This window comes from Plasmodium gallinaceum (assembly GCF_900005855.1).
Source record: "Plasmodium gallinaceum strain 8A genome assembly, contig: PGAL8A_v1_152, whole genome shotgun sequence".
Lineage (NCBI taxonomy): Eukaryota > Apicomplexa > Aconoidasida > Haemosporida > Plasmodiidae > Plasmodium > Plasmodium gallinaceum.
In genome coordinates, this window is record NW_021628316.1 from 969,585 (window position 1) to 988,049 (window position 18,465).

General features: G+C 18.0%; 5 protein-coding genes across 5 annotated transcripts; 4 read left to right on the forward strand and 1 right to left on the reverse strand.

Annotated features, from left to right (window-relative positions):
- Positions 1–874: 874 nt before the first annotated feature.
- Positions 875–2,509, forward strand: PGAL8A_00523600 (karyopherin alpha, putative; the record flags this gene model as incomplete). The annotated part of the gene is made up of 1 exon (XM_028674071.1): positions 875–2,509. The coding sequence occupies one exon, from the start codon at positions 875–877 to the stop codon at positions 2,507–2,509; it is 1,635 nt and encodes a 544-aa protein (XP_028530461.1).
- Positions 2,510–4,329: 1,820 nt separating this feature from the next.
- Positions 4,330–5,625, forward strand: SSP3 (sporozoite surface protein 3, putative; the record flags this gene model as incomplete). Its single annotated transcript, XM_028674072.1, has 1 exon — positions 4,330–5,625. One exon carries the CDS (start codon positions 4,330–4,332, stop codon positions 5,623–5,625), a length of 1,296 nt encoding a protein of 431 aa, XP_028530462.1.
- Positions 5,626–6,347: 722 nt separating this feature from the next.
- On the forward strand, positions 6,348–8,839 carry PGAL8A_00523800 (trypsin-like serine protease, putative; the record flags this gene model as incomplete). The annotated part of the gene is made up of 11 exons (XM_028674073.1): positions 6,348–6,951; positions 7,142–7,173; positions 7,266–7,341; positions 7,428–7,487; positions 7,569–7,627; positions 7,701–7,836; positions 7,936–8,011; positions 8,141–8,220; positions 8,297–8,353; positions 8,490–8,599; positions 8,753–8,839. The coding sequence occupies 11 exons, from the start codon at positions 6,348–6,350 to the stop codon at positions 8,837–8,839; spliced, it is 1,377 nt and encodes a 458-aa protein (XP_028530463.1).
- Positions 8,840–9,242: 403 nt separating this feature from the next.
- Positions 9,243–10,943, forward strand: PGAL8A_00523900 (GTPase, putative; the record flags this gene model as incomplete). Its single annotated transcript, XM_028674074.1, has 5 exons — positions 9,243–9,372; positions 9,446–9,583; positions 10,142–10,541; positions 10,653–10,796; positions 10,892–10,943. 5 exons carry the CDS (start codon positions 9,243–9,245, stop codon positions 10,941–10,943), a joined length of 864 nt encoding a protein of 287 aa, XP_028530464.1.
- A 525-nt stretch (positions 10,944–11,468) lies between these two features.
- On the reverse strand, positions 11,469–18,200 carry PGAL8A_00524000 (conserved Plasmodium protein, unknown function; the record flags this gene model as incomplete). The annotated part of the gene is made up of 1 exon (XM_028674075.1): positions 11,469–18,200. The coding sequence occupies one exon, from the start codon at positions 18,198–18,200 to the stop codon at positions 11,469–11,471; it is 6,732 nt and encodes a 2,243-aa protein (XP_028530465.1).
- Positions 18,201–18,465: the final 265 nt, after the last annotated feature.

The following is an 18,465-nucleotide window of genomic DNA, read 5'->3' on the forward strand; positions in this document are numbered from 1 at the left end:
TATATATATATATATATACAATAAAAGTTAATGATACATAAAAAAAAAAAATGGACAATATATATTGAACATCTTATAACCAATATTGAAAAAATATCTAATTCTTATGGCATATTTTATATGGAATTTTTATCATTATAATTAACAAAAAAAAAAAAAAATAAATTCCTTAATATAAAAAAATGTATATTTGACAATTTTATTTAAAAGTAGATAATTTTTTGTACATGTTGGTCAAGATTATTTGTTTAGTTTTCATTTATATATATAAACTTAAAAATAAAAAAAAAAAAAAAAAATTTAATCTTAAAAAATATGTCACAGTTTAAAATAAAAATATATAAATTTATATATAATATATAAAAAAAAAAGATAAAAATATTTAAAATATAAAATTTATTTTATTATGTAATTTACTTTTGAATGAAAAAACTATATTTTTATAATAAAATATAAAAGCAAATTATTAAAAAAAAATGGAATGTACATCATAAACAAAAAAAAAAAAAAAAAAAAAAGTAAAAATTTTATTTAAAAAAAAAAATGTATAAATAAAAAAAAATAGAAGAATCATTTGTGTTTTTAAAAATTATATATGTTTCGAAAATTCAGAAGAAATTTTTTCTTTTTTCTAATAAAATATGTTTTTAAGTAAAAAAAGAAAAGAACTTTGTATATAAATTCAAATTTTTAAAAAAATAAAAGAACATATATATAAGTATGTATATATGAATATAAATTTTTTAAATTAAGTAATATTATATTTTTTCATTATCTTTTACATGTTTGAATATCTTTATTGCACTGATATTTGGTATTAATCTTATGCATTTTTTTTTTTTTTATCTTCTGAATAAATAATAAACTGAAAAAAATGGATAGGAGAATTGAAGCAAGAAGAAAAGAGTTTAAAAAAAATTGTGATGACACAAGAAGAAAAAGAGAAGATTTAGTAGTTCAAATAAGAAAACAACAAAGAGAATGTCAATTAGAAAGTAAAAGAGCCATGATAATGGCTAATACAGGCTTTGAAGACAATCCATTTAATTTAAATTATTTAAAAACTAATCAAGATGATTCAACTAATGAATCCATATGTAACACTTCATCTAATAACAGTTCAAATACATTAGAAATGTTAAAAAAAATACCAACGTTAGCTATAGGTGTAAGATCATCTGAATATGTAACACAATTAAATAGTACAAGAGAGTTAAGAAAATTATTATCTATTGAAAAGGGACCACCAATACAAGAAGTAATAAATTCAGGAGTAGTCCCATACATAGTAGAATTTTTAAAATATGATGATAAAACAGACTTGCAGTTTGAAGCAGCATGGGTATTAACAAATATTGCTTCTGGATCTCAAGAGCAAACAAAAGTAGTAATTGATAATAATGCAGTACCACATCTTGTAAGATTATTAAATAGTGAAAAAGAAGATGTATGTGAACAAGCAGTTTGGGCATTAGGAAATATTGCAGGAGATTCAGCTGAATGTAGAGAATACGTTTTAAATCAAAATTCATTACCATTATTATTAAAAATTTTAAGAACTAGTCATAAAAGAACTTTAATAAGAAATGCTGCGTGGACTTTATCAAATTTATGTAGAGGAAAACCTGCACCAAAATTTGAAATTGTCTCAAAGGCTTTACCAACTTTAGCTGCCTTAATTTATAATGATGATGAGGAAATATTAACAGATGCTTGTTGGACTCTTTCTTATTTGTCAGATGGGTCAAATGAAAATATTAATGCAGTTTTAGATGCAGGTGTAGCAGAAAGAGTAGTAGAATTGCTTAGTCATTGTTCGTTTTTAGTTCAAACACCAGCATTAAGAACAGTAGGAAATATTGTTACAGGAGATGATTTACAAACTGATGTGGTTGTTAAATTAGGTGCAGTTCAAAAGTTATCATGTTTACTTAATTCTTCAAAAAAAAGTATCAAAAAAGAGGCCTGTTGGGCATTATCAAATATTACCGCTGGAAATATTTCTCAAATTCAAGCAGTTATTGATAATAATGTTATCCCTCAACTTATTAATATTTTAATGAAAGAAGATTTTGAAGTTAGAAAAGAAGCTGCATGGGCTATTTCCAATGCTTCTTCAGGTGGATCTGAATCACAAATAGAATACCTTGTAGAATGTGGTGCTATACATTCATTATCTAATTTATTAGATGTAGAAGATGCTAACATTATTTCTGTTACATTAGAAGGTTTAGAAAATATTTTAGAAATGGGTGAAAATAAAAAATTAAGAGATAATCTACCAGCTAATCCATATGTACATCTATTTGAAGAATGTGATAGTGTTCATAAAATTGATGCTTTACAAGATAGAAAAGTTGACAATATTTGCAATAAAGCTTGGAAAATATTATATAAATATTTCCCATTTGTTATTAATAATGAATTAAATAATGCTCCATTACCTTTAAATAACGTCTTCACAAACAGTGATGATGCTGTTTTAAACAAAGATTTTACATTTGATTAAAAAGAAAAAAAAAGAAATTATAATATTTACCATTTCTATTATTTACATAATAATATTAACATATATAAATATATTAAAATTGTACGTATATTAATATATAAAACAATATGAAAATTGTAAAAATGAATTTATAATAAAAATAATTAAAAAAAAAACTTTTAAAATGTTAAATAGTAAATTATTATATATATATATATATATATATTTTTTTTTTTTTTTTTAAATTCTTTTGAATATACATATTCGTAGCAATATAATAATATGCATATATATATGTACTAACATTTTTACTATTTATTTTTTTTTTTTTTTATATCATTTCAAAAAATCTCATTACAATTTATAATTTAATAATTGAAATTCTAAAAGGAACATTTATAATTTTAATAAAACATTATTTACTATCTATATATATATATATATATATATATATATATAGTAATAAATGTAATTATAAAAAAAAGCAATATGACTAAATAATATGAAGCCTTTATATATATATATTCACTTTGATTAAGTGGCCGATTATTTTTTTTCCTTTTTTTTTTTATTTTTATCATAATTTTTTTTTTTATTATTCTATCAAATAGTAACTTTAGATTTTTGTCAACTTTAAATTGTTATTTTTATAGGACATGTTTTTTACCCATAAATAAATATACACTTATTTATTAAGAACAATTTTAACAAGAAAAAAAAATATTTTTCATTGATATATATTTATTAATAATTCATGATATTTTATGTTTTTTTTTATTTCACTTTCATCCTTAACTTTGATAAAAAATATTAGAAACTGGAGACAAAAAAATAAAAAAAAAAAAAAAAAAATTTATTATAATTATTTACATATTATTATCAATATTACAAATAGTGAACAATAATTGACAATATGAGCTGATATAGACGGCAAATATTTTTCAAGCATAAAAAAAAATACTCAAAATTTTTTTTCCTGAAATAATATATTTTTAAATAATTTTTATTTTTTTTTTTGTTATACTGATAATTTGGTTATTCTCTTATTTTTAAGAAAACCTTCATTAAAATAAATCTTAATTATTTTATTTTATTAACTTGATCTTATATATATAGAAAAATTATTTATTTAATTTAAGGAAAAACTTTTTTTTTTTTTTTTTTTTTTTAAGTGCTTGACAAAATGAAGTATAAACAAATTTTTTAACTTGAAAATATTTAATATAATAAATTGTCTTATTTTTAAAAAATAATATATCGTAATTTTTGAGACATTTTATATTTTTTATTTTTACACAATTTTCAAACATCAATTAAAAACAAAAATTCTGATCTTTTTCTTCATTTTTTTAAAATAAAAAATGCATTTTGACTGAAAAAAAAATTTAAACATAGAACTTTTCTATATTCTACACAATTGTTGCATAAATTGTTGCATGTAAAAAAGATAAGACTTATCAAATTTAAATATTTAACATTACAATTTTTTTTTTTTTTTACACACTAAAAAAATTTTAATAATATTATTCATAATTAATCATATTTTTATAACAATTAATATATTTATTATATATATATATATATTGATATATATGAAATAAAAACAAATTTAAATTTTATTTTTTTTTTTTCCGTCCGTATTAATTTTATTTTTTAATAATTTAATATATTAACTCTTTGAAAGAATTTTTTCTCTTTATATATATGTTAAACATTTTTATGTAATTTATCTCATTATTTTTTTAATTTTGTATTCTTTAATAAAGTTTAAATACATTTCTATGTACAAATATTCTTTCATTATATGTTATCTTATTTTTGTATTTTAATTTTAAAACAATATGTATATACTTTGTTTTTTATTTTTTTTTTATTTTTTTTTTTGTTCTTCTGTTGAAAATACTGGTTATATATGTGATTTCACATCTGAAAAATATAATTTGGGTATTAATATAAATAAAAGTGAAGATGTAATTTGTTATCATAAATTAAGTCGTGGTGATACTATTGGAATAATTATACCAAAATATGAGAAAGGATATGAGGACTTTCATATAATAACAAAATGCTTTGATGAGATTTCTCTAGAACCATCAGGAGATAGTAGAAAATCTATATATAGCATATTTAAGAAAAATCAAATTGAGTTATCTGAAACACAAATAACATTTAATAATGATAATAATACATCTATTTTAAAAATTAATGAAGTAGAAAAACCTACATTATTTTATTGCATCTTTGAAAATAGAGATGATAATAAATTATTAACTCATAGGGGAATAGTAGAAATTTCAGTTGACAAAAATCCAACTTATAATTCACCATCATCTACCGATATAATTCTTGACTTATTTAATAAATTGACACCAAATGTAAACGTTGGACAAAATTCATTTTATATTATGGGATATCCAGGTTATACTTTATATATATTAGCGCAACTCTTAAATAAACCACTTTATTTTTTTAATGATAATTGCCCACTTAATTTTGAGAAAATAGGAGATATATATAAATACACATTCCCTAAAGGAAATGCACAAAATTTTAAATTTTTTTGTCCTATGTATTATGAAGATAATAATGTACAAATTTATATTGCCCTTATAATTATTGAATTTCGTGATGTAGGTCAAAGTTTGGATGATATTAAAAAAGGTATAATAAATAAACAAATGAAAGATGATATAGAAAAAAATTTAAATAAAATGTTAAATGGTGTAGAACATGATTACATTGGTAATGATCAATTACAAGGATTAAGTATAGAAATGAACGATGAAAAAAATATTGATCTTCAATTAGATTATCCCTGTAGAGATTCATGCAATAATGATAAATGCAAAGATTTTTTTGATAATTCTTCTTGTTCATCTAAATGCGGTCATGGATATAGATTGATGAATGGGTATGATTTGAACAACATTGCACATATTGTTGTACCCTGTAACAATGGGGAATGTAAAATTGAAGATGAAATTGAACCTTTAATTATTTTTACTTATACATCGATGATTTTCTTCTGTATAATAATTACAATTTTTACTATTATGATATACTTCTTAATAACTAATCGTAACAAAAAAGTTGCAGATCCATTCGTTACTTATGATAGCAACTTAAATACATTATAACATGTAATAAAAAAAAAAAAAAAAATACTTATCTTGTATTTATCTAAGTTCATATATTTATAAAACATATGTCATTTACATTATTTTATTTTATTTTATTTTATTTTATTTATTTTGCTTATTAAAAAATTTAGTTATAGAGTTCATCAAATCTTCTATTAAGTAAAAATTTATATACCAATTATTTGTAGATTTTTATAATTTTAAAAATGAAAATAAGAAAAATACTTGAATATATATTAATTAAAACTTACATTTCCAAAAATATAGTAAAAAAAAAAAAAAATGTTTTTAACATAATTTATATTATATTTTAAATCTATAAAAATATTTACATAATTTATAATAGAATAATTAAAATTATGAATATTTTATATGTAAAAAAAATAATATTTTTATATAAAGTAATTATTATAATACTGTTTATTAAGCAAAAAAAAAAAAAAGAAAAAAATAATAAAAAAAATAAATAATATGAAAATCTAATGAAATATATCTTAAGTTCATTGTGTATTCAATTTTTTTTCATAAATTTGTTGAACACATTTTTTTAATTTATTTACGTTACTACAAGTCATCTTTTTTTTTTTTTTTTTTTTTTAAGTTTTCAATCATTATCATACATTTTTGTTAAATTACTTTATCTTTTTTAAAACATTATTTTACACCACAATTTTTATGATTTTAAAATCATTTTTTAATTTTTTTTCAATTTTTATAAAATGAAAAAAATATACCTATGGGTAATTTATTGTAAAACAAAAATAGTATGGAATAATTCCCACTTTCTTCGAGAATTTTATATGCAAAATTTTATAAATCATTTTTTAAATAGTTATAATTATACTATGATTAGTGTAAAAAATAAGATGGATTATCTTCGCTTGTATAATTTTTCATTAAAAAATATTCCTCTATCACATTGTGAAAATAATAATTGTATCCTTTCAGATAATGACACATTAGATAAAAATACAACATTGAAAGAAAATAAGAAAAATAATTTTTTTAAATTACTTGAGTATGAATATTTAGCAATTAAAATTCTTCTTTATTATTTTAAATGTTCCCTAAGATTTCTTATCTTTACATTAGTTCATTTTTATTTATTTTTTTACAACTGCTTCAATCTTGTACTATATATATTAAGAAAAAAAATTATATACAAAAATAAACAGTTAAATTACTATTTTTCTATTCCAAATCATTTATTTAATAGCTTTGTTACTATTTATAAAATTCCTAAAAGAAATAATTCTTTTGACTTTAATTTTAAAATTGACGATTTAACATTTCTAGGTTCAGGATTTATTTACGATAAAAGGGGTAAAAGAATTAGAACAAAAAAAGAAAAAAAAAAAAAAAAAACCAAATTAAATAAAAGAAACATAAATTGATCAAATTAAATATTTTTTCAATGAAATGTAGTAAAATAAATAGTTAATGTGTATATGAATTATAATTAAATATTTATGTTTTCTATATAATTTTTAACTTTTTTTTATAATAATTGAAGGATATGTATTAACAGCTGCACATAATGTAACAGTAAGAACAAAAGCAAAAAAAAAAAAAAAAAAAGAATAGAATAAAAAAATAATTTTTATTTTATCTAAAATTTTCAAATAAAATTCTCAAAGCATTTAGAAGAAGGTACATTTATTATAAAAAATTGCGATGATTTTTATTTAGCTGAAGTATCCGGACTACATAATGGTAAACTTTTATAAAAAAAAAAAAAACAATGAAAAAAATTTGATCTTATATAAAAATAACATTGTTTATTCACATGCATATTTTAGAATCAGATGTTTGCGTTATGAAAATAGTTTCAAAGAAAAAATTTCCTCATATATCGTTAGGTAATAAATATATATGTTTTATTACAATAATAATAATAATATTTATTTTTTATTAATGAATATTTTTAAATATTAATCTAGATACTAAAAGGGAAACTTTAAAACATGGAGAACTTGTAATTACATTTGGCCAAATACAGGTATTTTTTTTTTCTTTTTTTTTTTTTTTTTTTAATATTAAAATAATTTTCATTTTTACAAATATAATTTCAGAATTTTGATAGAGAAACATGTAGTATTGGTATAGTTAATCAACCTAAACAAACATTTTCGAAATTTACTAACTTTAGTGAAAAAGAGCAACCATGCTTATATCCTTTTATACAAATAAGCAATCCTATCAATAATGGTTATTATTATAAAAAAATTCATATTTTCTTAATAGAATTCACTTAATATTACAAGTAATTTCCCATATTTTAAAACTTTTTAAATATTAATCTTCAAGGTATGTCAGGTTCACCATTAATTGATCAAAATGGAAATCTGGTAGGAATGATTCAAAAAAAGATAGATAATTATGGGTATGTTAAAAATAAAAAAAAAAAAAAAAAAAAAAAAGAACGATAATTAACAGAAGGTGATAACAAGAAAAAATGTAAAAAAAAAAAAATATCGTAATTTATTTTACTGTGTTTATCCTTTTTAATTAGATTAGCACTACCAATAAATATTCTAAAAAATATAGCAGAATATTTGCAATATAAAGGAACATATAAAGAACCCTTTTTAGGTACATATTTAAATAGTCAAAACTCTTTAAATTGATTTTAAAATTAATAAAAATTTTATTATTGATTAAATATTAGGAATTATATTAAAAGAAAAAGAATTTAATATAAGAAATTCCTCAAGTTCCAAAAAAGGCAAGTTTAATTTTTTCTTATATTTGTGTAATAATATGTTTATTATATTAAATATATTATGCCTTTTATTTTATTCATTATTGTTAAAATTTGATTCAAGTTTTTGACATTGGAATTTTTTTTTTTTTTTTTTAAGAATTAAAAATATATGATATTTTGAGTAACTCACCTGCAGAAATCTCAGGTTTAAAAAGAGAAGATGTCCTCTTCAGTATTAACAACAAAAATATAAAGAATATTTGTGAGGTTATCAAAAATTAAAAAAAAAATAATAATTCCATATTTTTTATATTTTTTAATATAATAACGTTCATATATCTATATTTATTTCAATATATATATATATATATTATAATTTTTATTAATTTTTTTTAAATTTCAATAATTATATTTTTCTAGGTTCATGAAATTCTAAATAGTACAAGTGATCGATTCATAGATGTTGAAATCCTTCGTCAAAACAAAAAATTAAAATTTAAAGTATGAAAAAAAAATTATAAATATTATAAATCAAATACGTCCTATATTATATATAAAAAGAGATTTTCTTTAGTTTCTTTTATGTATATATATATATATATTTTTCATTTTATACTATATATATTCTTTTATTTATTTTTATGAAAAAAAATATAATAGTATGTATATGAAATGTTATATAAGTGATTCTTTTTTTTAAAGTAAAATTTTCTTTTATATTTTTATATGATAATTATTCTTTAATGCATATATGCAAAAAAAAAAAAAAAAAAAAAAAAAAAAAATTTTTAAAGTTAATCTTAAATATTTATATGAATTTTTTAATTTTTAGGTTAAACTTTGTTAAAATTATGTTTTTTTTATTTTCTTTTATATTTTTTTTATTTTAAAATTAAATTATGATACCTAAATGCGAAATAAGAGAATTATATGCTTCAAGTATTTTTTAACGTTTTGTTTTAATCTTATGTTTATCAAATGTTTTATTCCCAAAACAACTAACAGTGTTATGAAATACCAAAAAATTGTACTATATGCAGGTAATTTTTTATAAACTTAAAAATAAAGAAATGATATTTTATAATTCACTTTTACATTTTCTTTTTCCTTTAGATACAAATAAAAAAGAAGACTTAGAATATAAACTCTTTAAAAATATAAGTTTTAATAAAATTAAGACTAATTTAAAAAATCTTCTAGTGGTAAATAAAAAATTTACCCTATCAGATATTAAGCATGTTTCTTTTTTAGGTTAAATATAAAAAAAACAAGACATTCATAAATCAATAGTATATATATATATATATATATATATAATTTATGGATTTTATATGTTTTACATGTTTTTTTTTTTTTTTTTTTTTTATTATTTATGGTACATATATTTTTTATATAATCTTATTTATATATTTATTAGAAATTGTTTTTTTTTTTTTTTTTTTTGAAATACTTGTGTCTTTCATATTTTTAATATATATTTTTGTTAAATTAAAAATCAAAAGAATAAATTCAGAAAATATATATGTATAAATATAAAGCATAATTAATAAATATCATAAAACAGTTTAATCTAAAAAAAAAAAAAAATTTTTTTTATATTAATAAATTGAAGTCTTGAACTCATAAAGACACTATATATAAAAAAAAAAAAAAAACTTATATAACTAATATAATTATATACATATAAAATATAGAAAAAAGAAAAAAAAACAACGACACCTATCTTGATTTTTTTATTAAGTCCTTTAATATCATTATTTCTCTATTAATATTATAATATATATATATATATATATTTTTTTTTTAAAGGTAAATTTCATAATTATGAAAAAATAGAAAATTATGGAGTTAATGAAATATGCATATTAGGTAGGAGCAATGTAGGAAAATCGACTTTTCTAAGAAATTTTATAAAATATTTAATTAATACAAATGAAAATAAATTTATTAAAGTATCAAAAAATAGTGGTTGTACAAGATCAATAAATTTATATGCATTTGAGAATATGAAAAAAAAGAAGTTATTTATTTTAACTGATATGCCTGGTTTAGGTTATGCTGAAGGAATAGGAAAAAGAAAAATGGAAATTTTAAGAAATAACTTAGATGATTATATTTTTTTGAGAAATCAAATTTGCCTATTTTTAATTTTAATTGATATGAGTGTTGATATACAAAAAATTGATATATCATTAGTAAAAACTATAAAGTAATTCATAAACAAAAAATTTTGTAAATTTGTGTTAGTAATATTTATATATATATCATTTCAAAAAAAAAAAATAAAATAATATATATATATATTTATATTTTTTTATAGAAAAACTAATATACCTTTTAGAGTTATTTGTACAAAAAGTGATAAGTATAATCAGAGCATAAATGATAGACTTAATGCAATTAAAAATTTTTATAAACTTAATAAACTTCCTATTAATATATCAAAATTCTCAAATTATAATTAGTACGTTAAATATATATAACATTTTTAAAAAATTTATATATCTAATATATTAAAATGTGTTATTAATTTATATATATTTATATTTCTTATTTTAGTATAAATATTTTCAAAGAAATTCAATATCACTGTAATTTAAATAACAAATGAAAATTCTTTTTTTTTATTATTGTTATTATATAACTAAACGTAATTTAATTTAAAGGTAAGTATATATAAATAAATTTTTAAAATTAAAAAATTATTTAACATCAATATATATACATATAATTCTTTCTATTTTTATATTTATATTTTTTTTTTTATTATTTCATTTTTTTTTTTTTTTTTGTTATTTATTTATTCATTTATTTATTTTATTTTATTTTTTTTTTTATTTTTTTTTTTTTTTTTTTTTTTTTTTTTTTTTTTTTTTTTTTTTTTTTTTTTTTTTTTTTTTTTTTTTTTTTTTATTTTTTTTTTTTTTTTTTTTTTTTTTTTCAATGTAAAACTTTATTTTTTTAAGCTTTAAAAAAAAGTCTTTTTTTTTTTTTTTTTTTTTTTTTTTTTTTTTTTTTTTTTTTTTTTTTTTTTTTTTTTTTTTTTTTTTTTTTTTTTTTTTTTTTTTTTTATTTTTTTTTTTTTTTTTTTGTATTATTGTTTACATTTTTTTTAACATTTTATTAAATACTAATATTATGTAAAGTAATTTAAGCCACCTTTATACATATCTAAAATGTTCAATTGATCTTCTGTAAAAATAAGTTTATATTTGTATTCCCATTCATCTTTATGAGTTCTTAAAAAATTTTGAATACATTTTTCTATTTCTTTTTTTATACTGTGAACTGTATTATTAGATACTTTAGCTACACTTACTAAAATATTAGGGAGCCAAAGAGGAATATAATTAGGAAAAGAATTAACTATACTAATTAAAGCAAAAATGGCCACTGTTTTCCTTTTTTCTATGATTTTAGTAGTATTGTTTTGTGAAGTATCCATTAAAATGTTCTTTTGATTTATTATGGTTAAAAAAAAATTAGAAAATTTCTGAAGAACTATACTATCATAATAAAAAAATACGGAAGCTAAAATATCACGGGATAAATTTTGAATTTCAACATAATTATCTACTAGTAATGATATAAATATATTCAACATAAAAGAATGCTCTTTTTTACTATAAATAAACAAACAGTAATATGAATGAAATAAATAACAGAATTGTAAGGTAGAATTTCTAACTTTCCAATTAGAATTATTAAGTAAACTACTCAATTCCCTTATAAGTAAATTTCCTATTTCATCTTTTAATAATAAATCCAAATTACATAAATCTTGATCTGCAAATAATTTAACACCATGATCTTTTATACTCTCATAATTTATATTTGATAACTTAAATAAATATAAAGATGGACATAAAAAGCACTTAATAGATTTATTTATCAATTCATTTATATAATTGTCAATTAATTTCACGGATAATATAAACATTTTTAAGAAAATAATTCCCAAATTACTCAAAACATATATACATTTGTTTGTATACATAGTAATTGTTAAATATATTAATGTTTCAAGAGCATATATATATTTAGATTGTTTTGATAAATTTTCATTATTTACTAAATATTCAATAACACCTTTAGATATATTATATAAATAAAATAATACATTATAATAAATATATTTTAAGTGATCATAATGTTTATGATCATAAGATACATATAAAATGTTACATAAAATATCTCCTATTCTTTGTCTTACTGTTATATTGTCATTATCTATTAATTTTAAAAAATCTTTTAAATTGTTATCTAATAGATGCATATCTTTATGCATACTATAAAGAAGTATAATATTTAATAATTGCATTTTTTTTTTAAAGATTAAATTAGAAACGTCATGAAAATTACAACATAAACAGAATTCAATTAATTTATTATATATATGAATATATTTTTTTTTTATATTAATAAACAATAAATGAAAATAATATATCCATATGCTAAATACTTCGCTATTTACAATAGCTATTTCCTTTTCTAATAATTCTATAATATCATTTAAAATTTTATTTATTTCTTCCTTATTTTTTAATTTTCTTAATGATAACAGTAATGGACATATTACTGCTATAAAGGTAGATTTAAATTCATTGTCTGAATGCTCATCCTTTTGTAATTTATTTAGTATAAATAATATTATTCCAACATATTTATATTTGTAATTACTTATACTAATATCATTTATATTTGTATCACTACTGAAGTGATCAATGCTGTCTATTTGATTTATATTTATATCTTTTTCACATTTTTCATTTTCTATAGGTGTATTTTCCTTTATGTAATTATTTTGTAAATTAACTAAAAATTTAAAAAATATGTAATAACAATAAAAATCTTTTAGATGTACTTCGCTAATTTGAGTAAAACCTTTAAATGATTTCTGAACTTTTGACAAATTTATTATTATAGCATTTATACTGTTATTTTTTTTTTTACTTTTTAAATTTTTATATATGCATATTTCAATAAAATTCTGATAAATTGTTCCTTTTTCAAAATATTTTAATATATGAATTGGTATATTCAATTTTAAATTATTATAATATTTTAACAATTTTATAAAACCATAAAATGCTAAATTATAAACATGAACGTTTTTCTTAATTGACAAATTTTCAATTAAATAATTAAAATAAAATTCAGAATTGTTTTCTATAACAAAGTTATTAAAACAAATTAAAAAGGACAAAATTACTATTTGCACATATACATTATTTTTTTTTTCACTTTCTTCTTTTAGAAATAAAAATAAGTAATTAATTTTTTTTTTTTTTTTTTTTTCATCTACTGAATTTTTAAAAAATCTATTATTAATTAAGGCATACACTAGTTTCATACATTTAAGAGTTATTTCTTCTTTTTGTATATCTAATCTTAAAATGTTGATGATTATTTTAATAAACTTTTTTAATAAATGTATATCTGTTATAATTTTCTTTATTAATCCCATACTATTTGTTATATTTAAAATAACACCGTTAAAACAACTTATACATTTATTTTCGAAATAATCATTTGCATTTAAATCGCTAAAACTCTTCAAAGTAGATAATTTCCTCACATTATCATTATCATCAATTTCTATATTATCATTATTTTCTTTTAATGATTCTTTATTTTCTTTTTTATCTTTTTGTGTTAAAATATATAACTTTATATAATTTTTTAAATAAAAGGAACATATTTTCAAAAAAGGAACTTTAATTATTTTAAAAGATGGTAAAATTAATTTAATAGTAGTTTGTGCATAAGATCTAACTTGAGAATAAATAGACAAATTAATAAAAAATAAAATATTACATAGCTGTTTACGATAACCTTGAAAACAATAATTTTTTTTTCTTTGTTTTAATCTTTCATTAAATAAAAAGAAAATGTTATTAATGTATTGATTTTTTATAATATCAAAATTGTAGCTATTTGGATACATATTATAAGTAAATGATAAAACATTATTAATGTATTCATTATATAAACTAGAGTTAGAATTTTCATTACATTTAAGTAGTAATAAATGTATATTCTTAATTATTTTCCTTTGTATTTTAGCATCTGCTTTTATATCTTTTTCCCTATTATTTATAACATTATTGAAAAAATCTTCTTTCATTTTTTTTATTTCTTGCTTATCATAACTATTTCTATTTATTTCATTTATGCTATTTTCACTATTTAGAGAACTAAAAGATGATTTATTTTCTAGTTTCTCATCGTTACTGTTATATTCTATATATGGAGATATATCTATAATTTGCTTTGGAATTTTTAAAACATGTAATGATAAAGTTATAATAATTTCTGATATATATACGTATAAATAAAAGGATAGTTTTGTATTAATAACATGGCATTTTGCTAATAAGTTATTATAATTATATCTTTCATCAGGATATAATAAACTTAATGGTTTAATAATAACTTTTATTACTTTATAAAATCTTGATATTATATTAGAATAATTTAAAGTAAATTTCCATTTAATTCTTGTTTCTTTTATATTTCTTTTTTTAATATATTTTATTAAATTAGGTGTGCAAATTGGTATCTCACATTGCATTAATAAATCTATTAAATAATCTAAAAGTAAAAAAATAAAATTTTTTCCTACTTTTATATCTTCTAAGGATGGAGACTTCCATTTTATTAATTCGTCGATGTTACTAAAATAATTTTCATCATTTGTATTTATCTTTTCATTTTTATCCATTTTTAAAAGATTATTTTCATTTAATTTATTTTGATTACTTAATATATGCCATGGAATACCCCAATATGCAAACGTAAGTATCTTGTCTGTATATGTCATATTTTCATCTATCTTAAAACAAGAATAATCTTTAATTGTTAAACTAAAATTATATTCTAAAAATCTATATATAATTTTACATATATATTTGAATATAGTATTATTATCTTCAACTATATATATTTCAATTAAATTATATATATCTTCTAAATTCAAAAATTCATTTTTTGCTCTTCGAATTAGATTTGATAAAAACAGTAAATAACATTTTATAGTATCATCATTTGCATATTCATTTTTTGTATAAACATAACTTTCCACCTCTTGTTCTGTTTCCTTTTCATCATTGCATTCATTGTCCGACTTTTTTTTTTTTTTCCTTTTTGTAACTAACTTTTTATAAAATGTATTAAAAAGCATATCAAAAATTTTTTTATTATTTACTAAACCAATAGCATAAGGAATAATAGACAAAAATTTTGAATTTTCTAATTCTATATTATTTAAAAATCTTTGACACAATTCATATATAATTTGATGATCTAGATGAATAAACAACGAAATAATAGTAGTTTTTAATCCTGTATATAAATCATTTTCTATTTTACTATCTTTAATCTCTCCATTTTGTTTTTTATTATCTTTATTTTTTTCACTTTTTGAGAATTTTATGAAATATAAAATTTTATCAAAAAATTCATAAACCCATTGACATAAATAATCAATCAATTCCTTTCTCTGTACTATTATATTTTTAACTTCTTCATCATTTAATTCTTTTTGAATATTCTCAAAATGTATAAATTTCTTATATTCATTTACGGCTAAGGAATAATCAATATTGTCTATTTTTACAATTGATATATATGAAAATAAAATACTCAAAAAGGAAAAAATAGTAAAACTTTTATATACATCACATATATCAATACCAACATTCATAACATATAATATATCTTTTAAATAGGTAGACTTATATTTAACTAATAATGGTAACAATAGACATAAGGATAATAAGCAATTACAGATTTGTGTTGATATATTAACATTACATAAGCAATCCATTATTTTTTTAACAAAAATATCTAAGCAATTTATATCAATAATACAAATATGTTTTAAAATATTTTCAAATAAGCTTATTCCTTTATTATTCTTAGGAAACATCCCCTGTAACACTAATGTAGTAAACTTTTCAACAATAAATTTTTTGTCTCCCTCTGTTATAAAATAATTATTTATATAATTATCAATATCATTATCTATTTTATGATCATTGAGTTTTTCACTAGTTTTTACTTCTTTTTTTTTTAAAAATATTTCTTCTCTTTTCATTTTTCTAATAAAACAATATAAGAAAGAATTTATGAATAAGTTGATATTTCCTATGTGTTTTCCTATATTACATGGATGTATATGAGGTATAAATAAAGAAGTTATAATATTTATGTAACCATAAGTATCAACGTTTTCAAATATTGAAAACAAATTTTTATTTTCATCAAAATCATTTAAATTAAAATTTTTTTCATCTATATAAGAGAGAAATTTATCTAACAACTTTTGATCTTTTTCTTTATTTGATATATTTTCTTCATTATTTCTGTAATTTTTATTTAATAAAAAAACGAATATTTTAGAAATTACTTTTATGACACTTTCATTATCATTAATTAGTAAGTTGTATTCATCTGGTATAAAATACTTTGAGGAATTTAGTTGAACATTATTAGGTAATTTTATATAATACATGAATAAAAAAAAAATTATATTTAGCATTTCATTTATTTCTTTTTTTAAACTAATATTATATACATATGCATATTTTAATCCTTTATATATTATTTTAACAAAAGAATAATTTATACAATGCCAATTAAATTTCTTTATCTTGTTATATAAATAAAGTAGTTTATTATATTTAATTAATTTAAAACATAAATCATCCGAACCTAATTGACATAATAGAACAAAATTTAAAAATATAGTATTATATCTTGTACATAATTCTAGATTATCTATTATACATACTGATTTATCTATATTAGAATTTATTTTTTCATTTTTTTTTAAAGTTGTATTTATATCATTATTATTTACATCATCATTGTTCCCTATACTTTTATTAACTTTTTCATTTAGTTTATCATTTATTACGAATATAATAGAATCCTTGTCAAAATAATTATTCTCATAAAAGCATTCTCCTTTTTTATCAACATATTCTTCATATTTTATAGAATGGATATTATTTAAAGAAAAATCAACTAGTAAATTATGTACATCAATATTATAATAACAAAATGATTTTAAACTAATTAAAACATTTAATAAGGAATTAATGTAATTTTTATATGAATTATGACTATATTCGTCATTTTTAGTAGTATTGTTGCTCAAATAGTCATAAACTAAATTAAATATATATTCATAATCTATAATATTTAAAATGCACTTTTGAATATATAACCGAAAACTTTCATCCTTACCATTAATTATAATTTCCTCATTAAAAAATGAACCATATTCTTCATTTTTTTCAAATATACCATTAAAGGAAAGGTAAAAATCATTTAAATTTTGCACACTGTTTTCGTTAATAATACTTTCTACTTCACTATCCTCATCAACTTTTTTATATTCTAAATAATAGTGATCACTAATATCTGCATAAGAATTATTTGTAAAATCACTTTCAACTTCATCGTAATTTACAATTTCCTTATCTTTCATAATCAGATTTCTATCATGTTCAAAAAAAAAGTCATCTAAAATATATTTTTTGATGTTCTTCAAAATATTAGAAAGTGATTGGCAAATATATGATTTTAGGTTTGGACTAAGATTCTTATTTTGTAAGGATTTCCATAAATATCTAATCATAAAAATGTAATAGTAAAATGATTTATGCTTTCTTGTATTAATTGTCTCATAAGAATTAAATAACTTAATTACTGTTGTAACATTATATGAATTATTTTTTTTAAGGAGTACCCTTCTTTTAATTTCACTCAATAACTCATATTTTTCTTTATTCACATTTTCCTTTATTTTTTTTGGCAAAAAATTACTATAATCGTTTAATTCTCTAAATATGTTTAACATTTTAACTACAAAAAAAAAATATAGTGATTTTTTTTTTTTTTTTTTGTTGTGTAAAGATATTTATCTACAATTAAACCTTATATATATATTGAATGAAAAGATAGTACCCTTTTTATGCAAATATTTTAAAAAAATAGATTCTTATTTCCTCTTAGAGACAATTATTCTTAGTTCTTGTTAATTTAAAGTTATCCTTCAAGAGTTTTATATATTTTTTATTTAATAAAAGATTTTATCTTTTTTTTTTTTAATATAATTATAACAA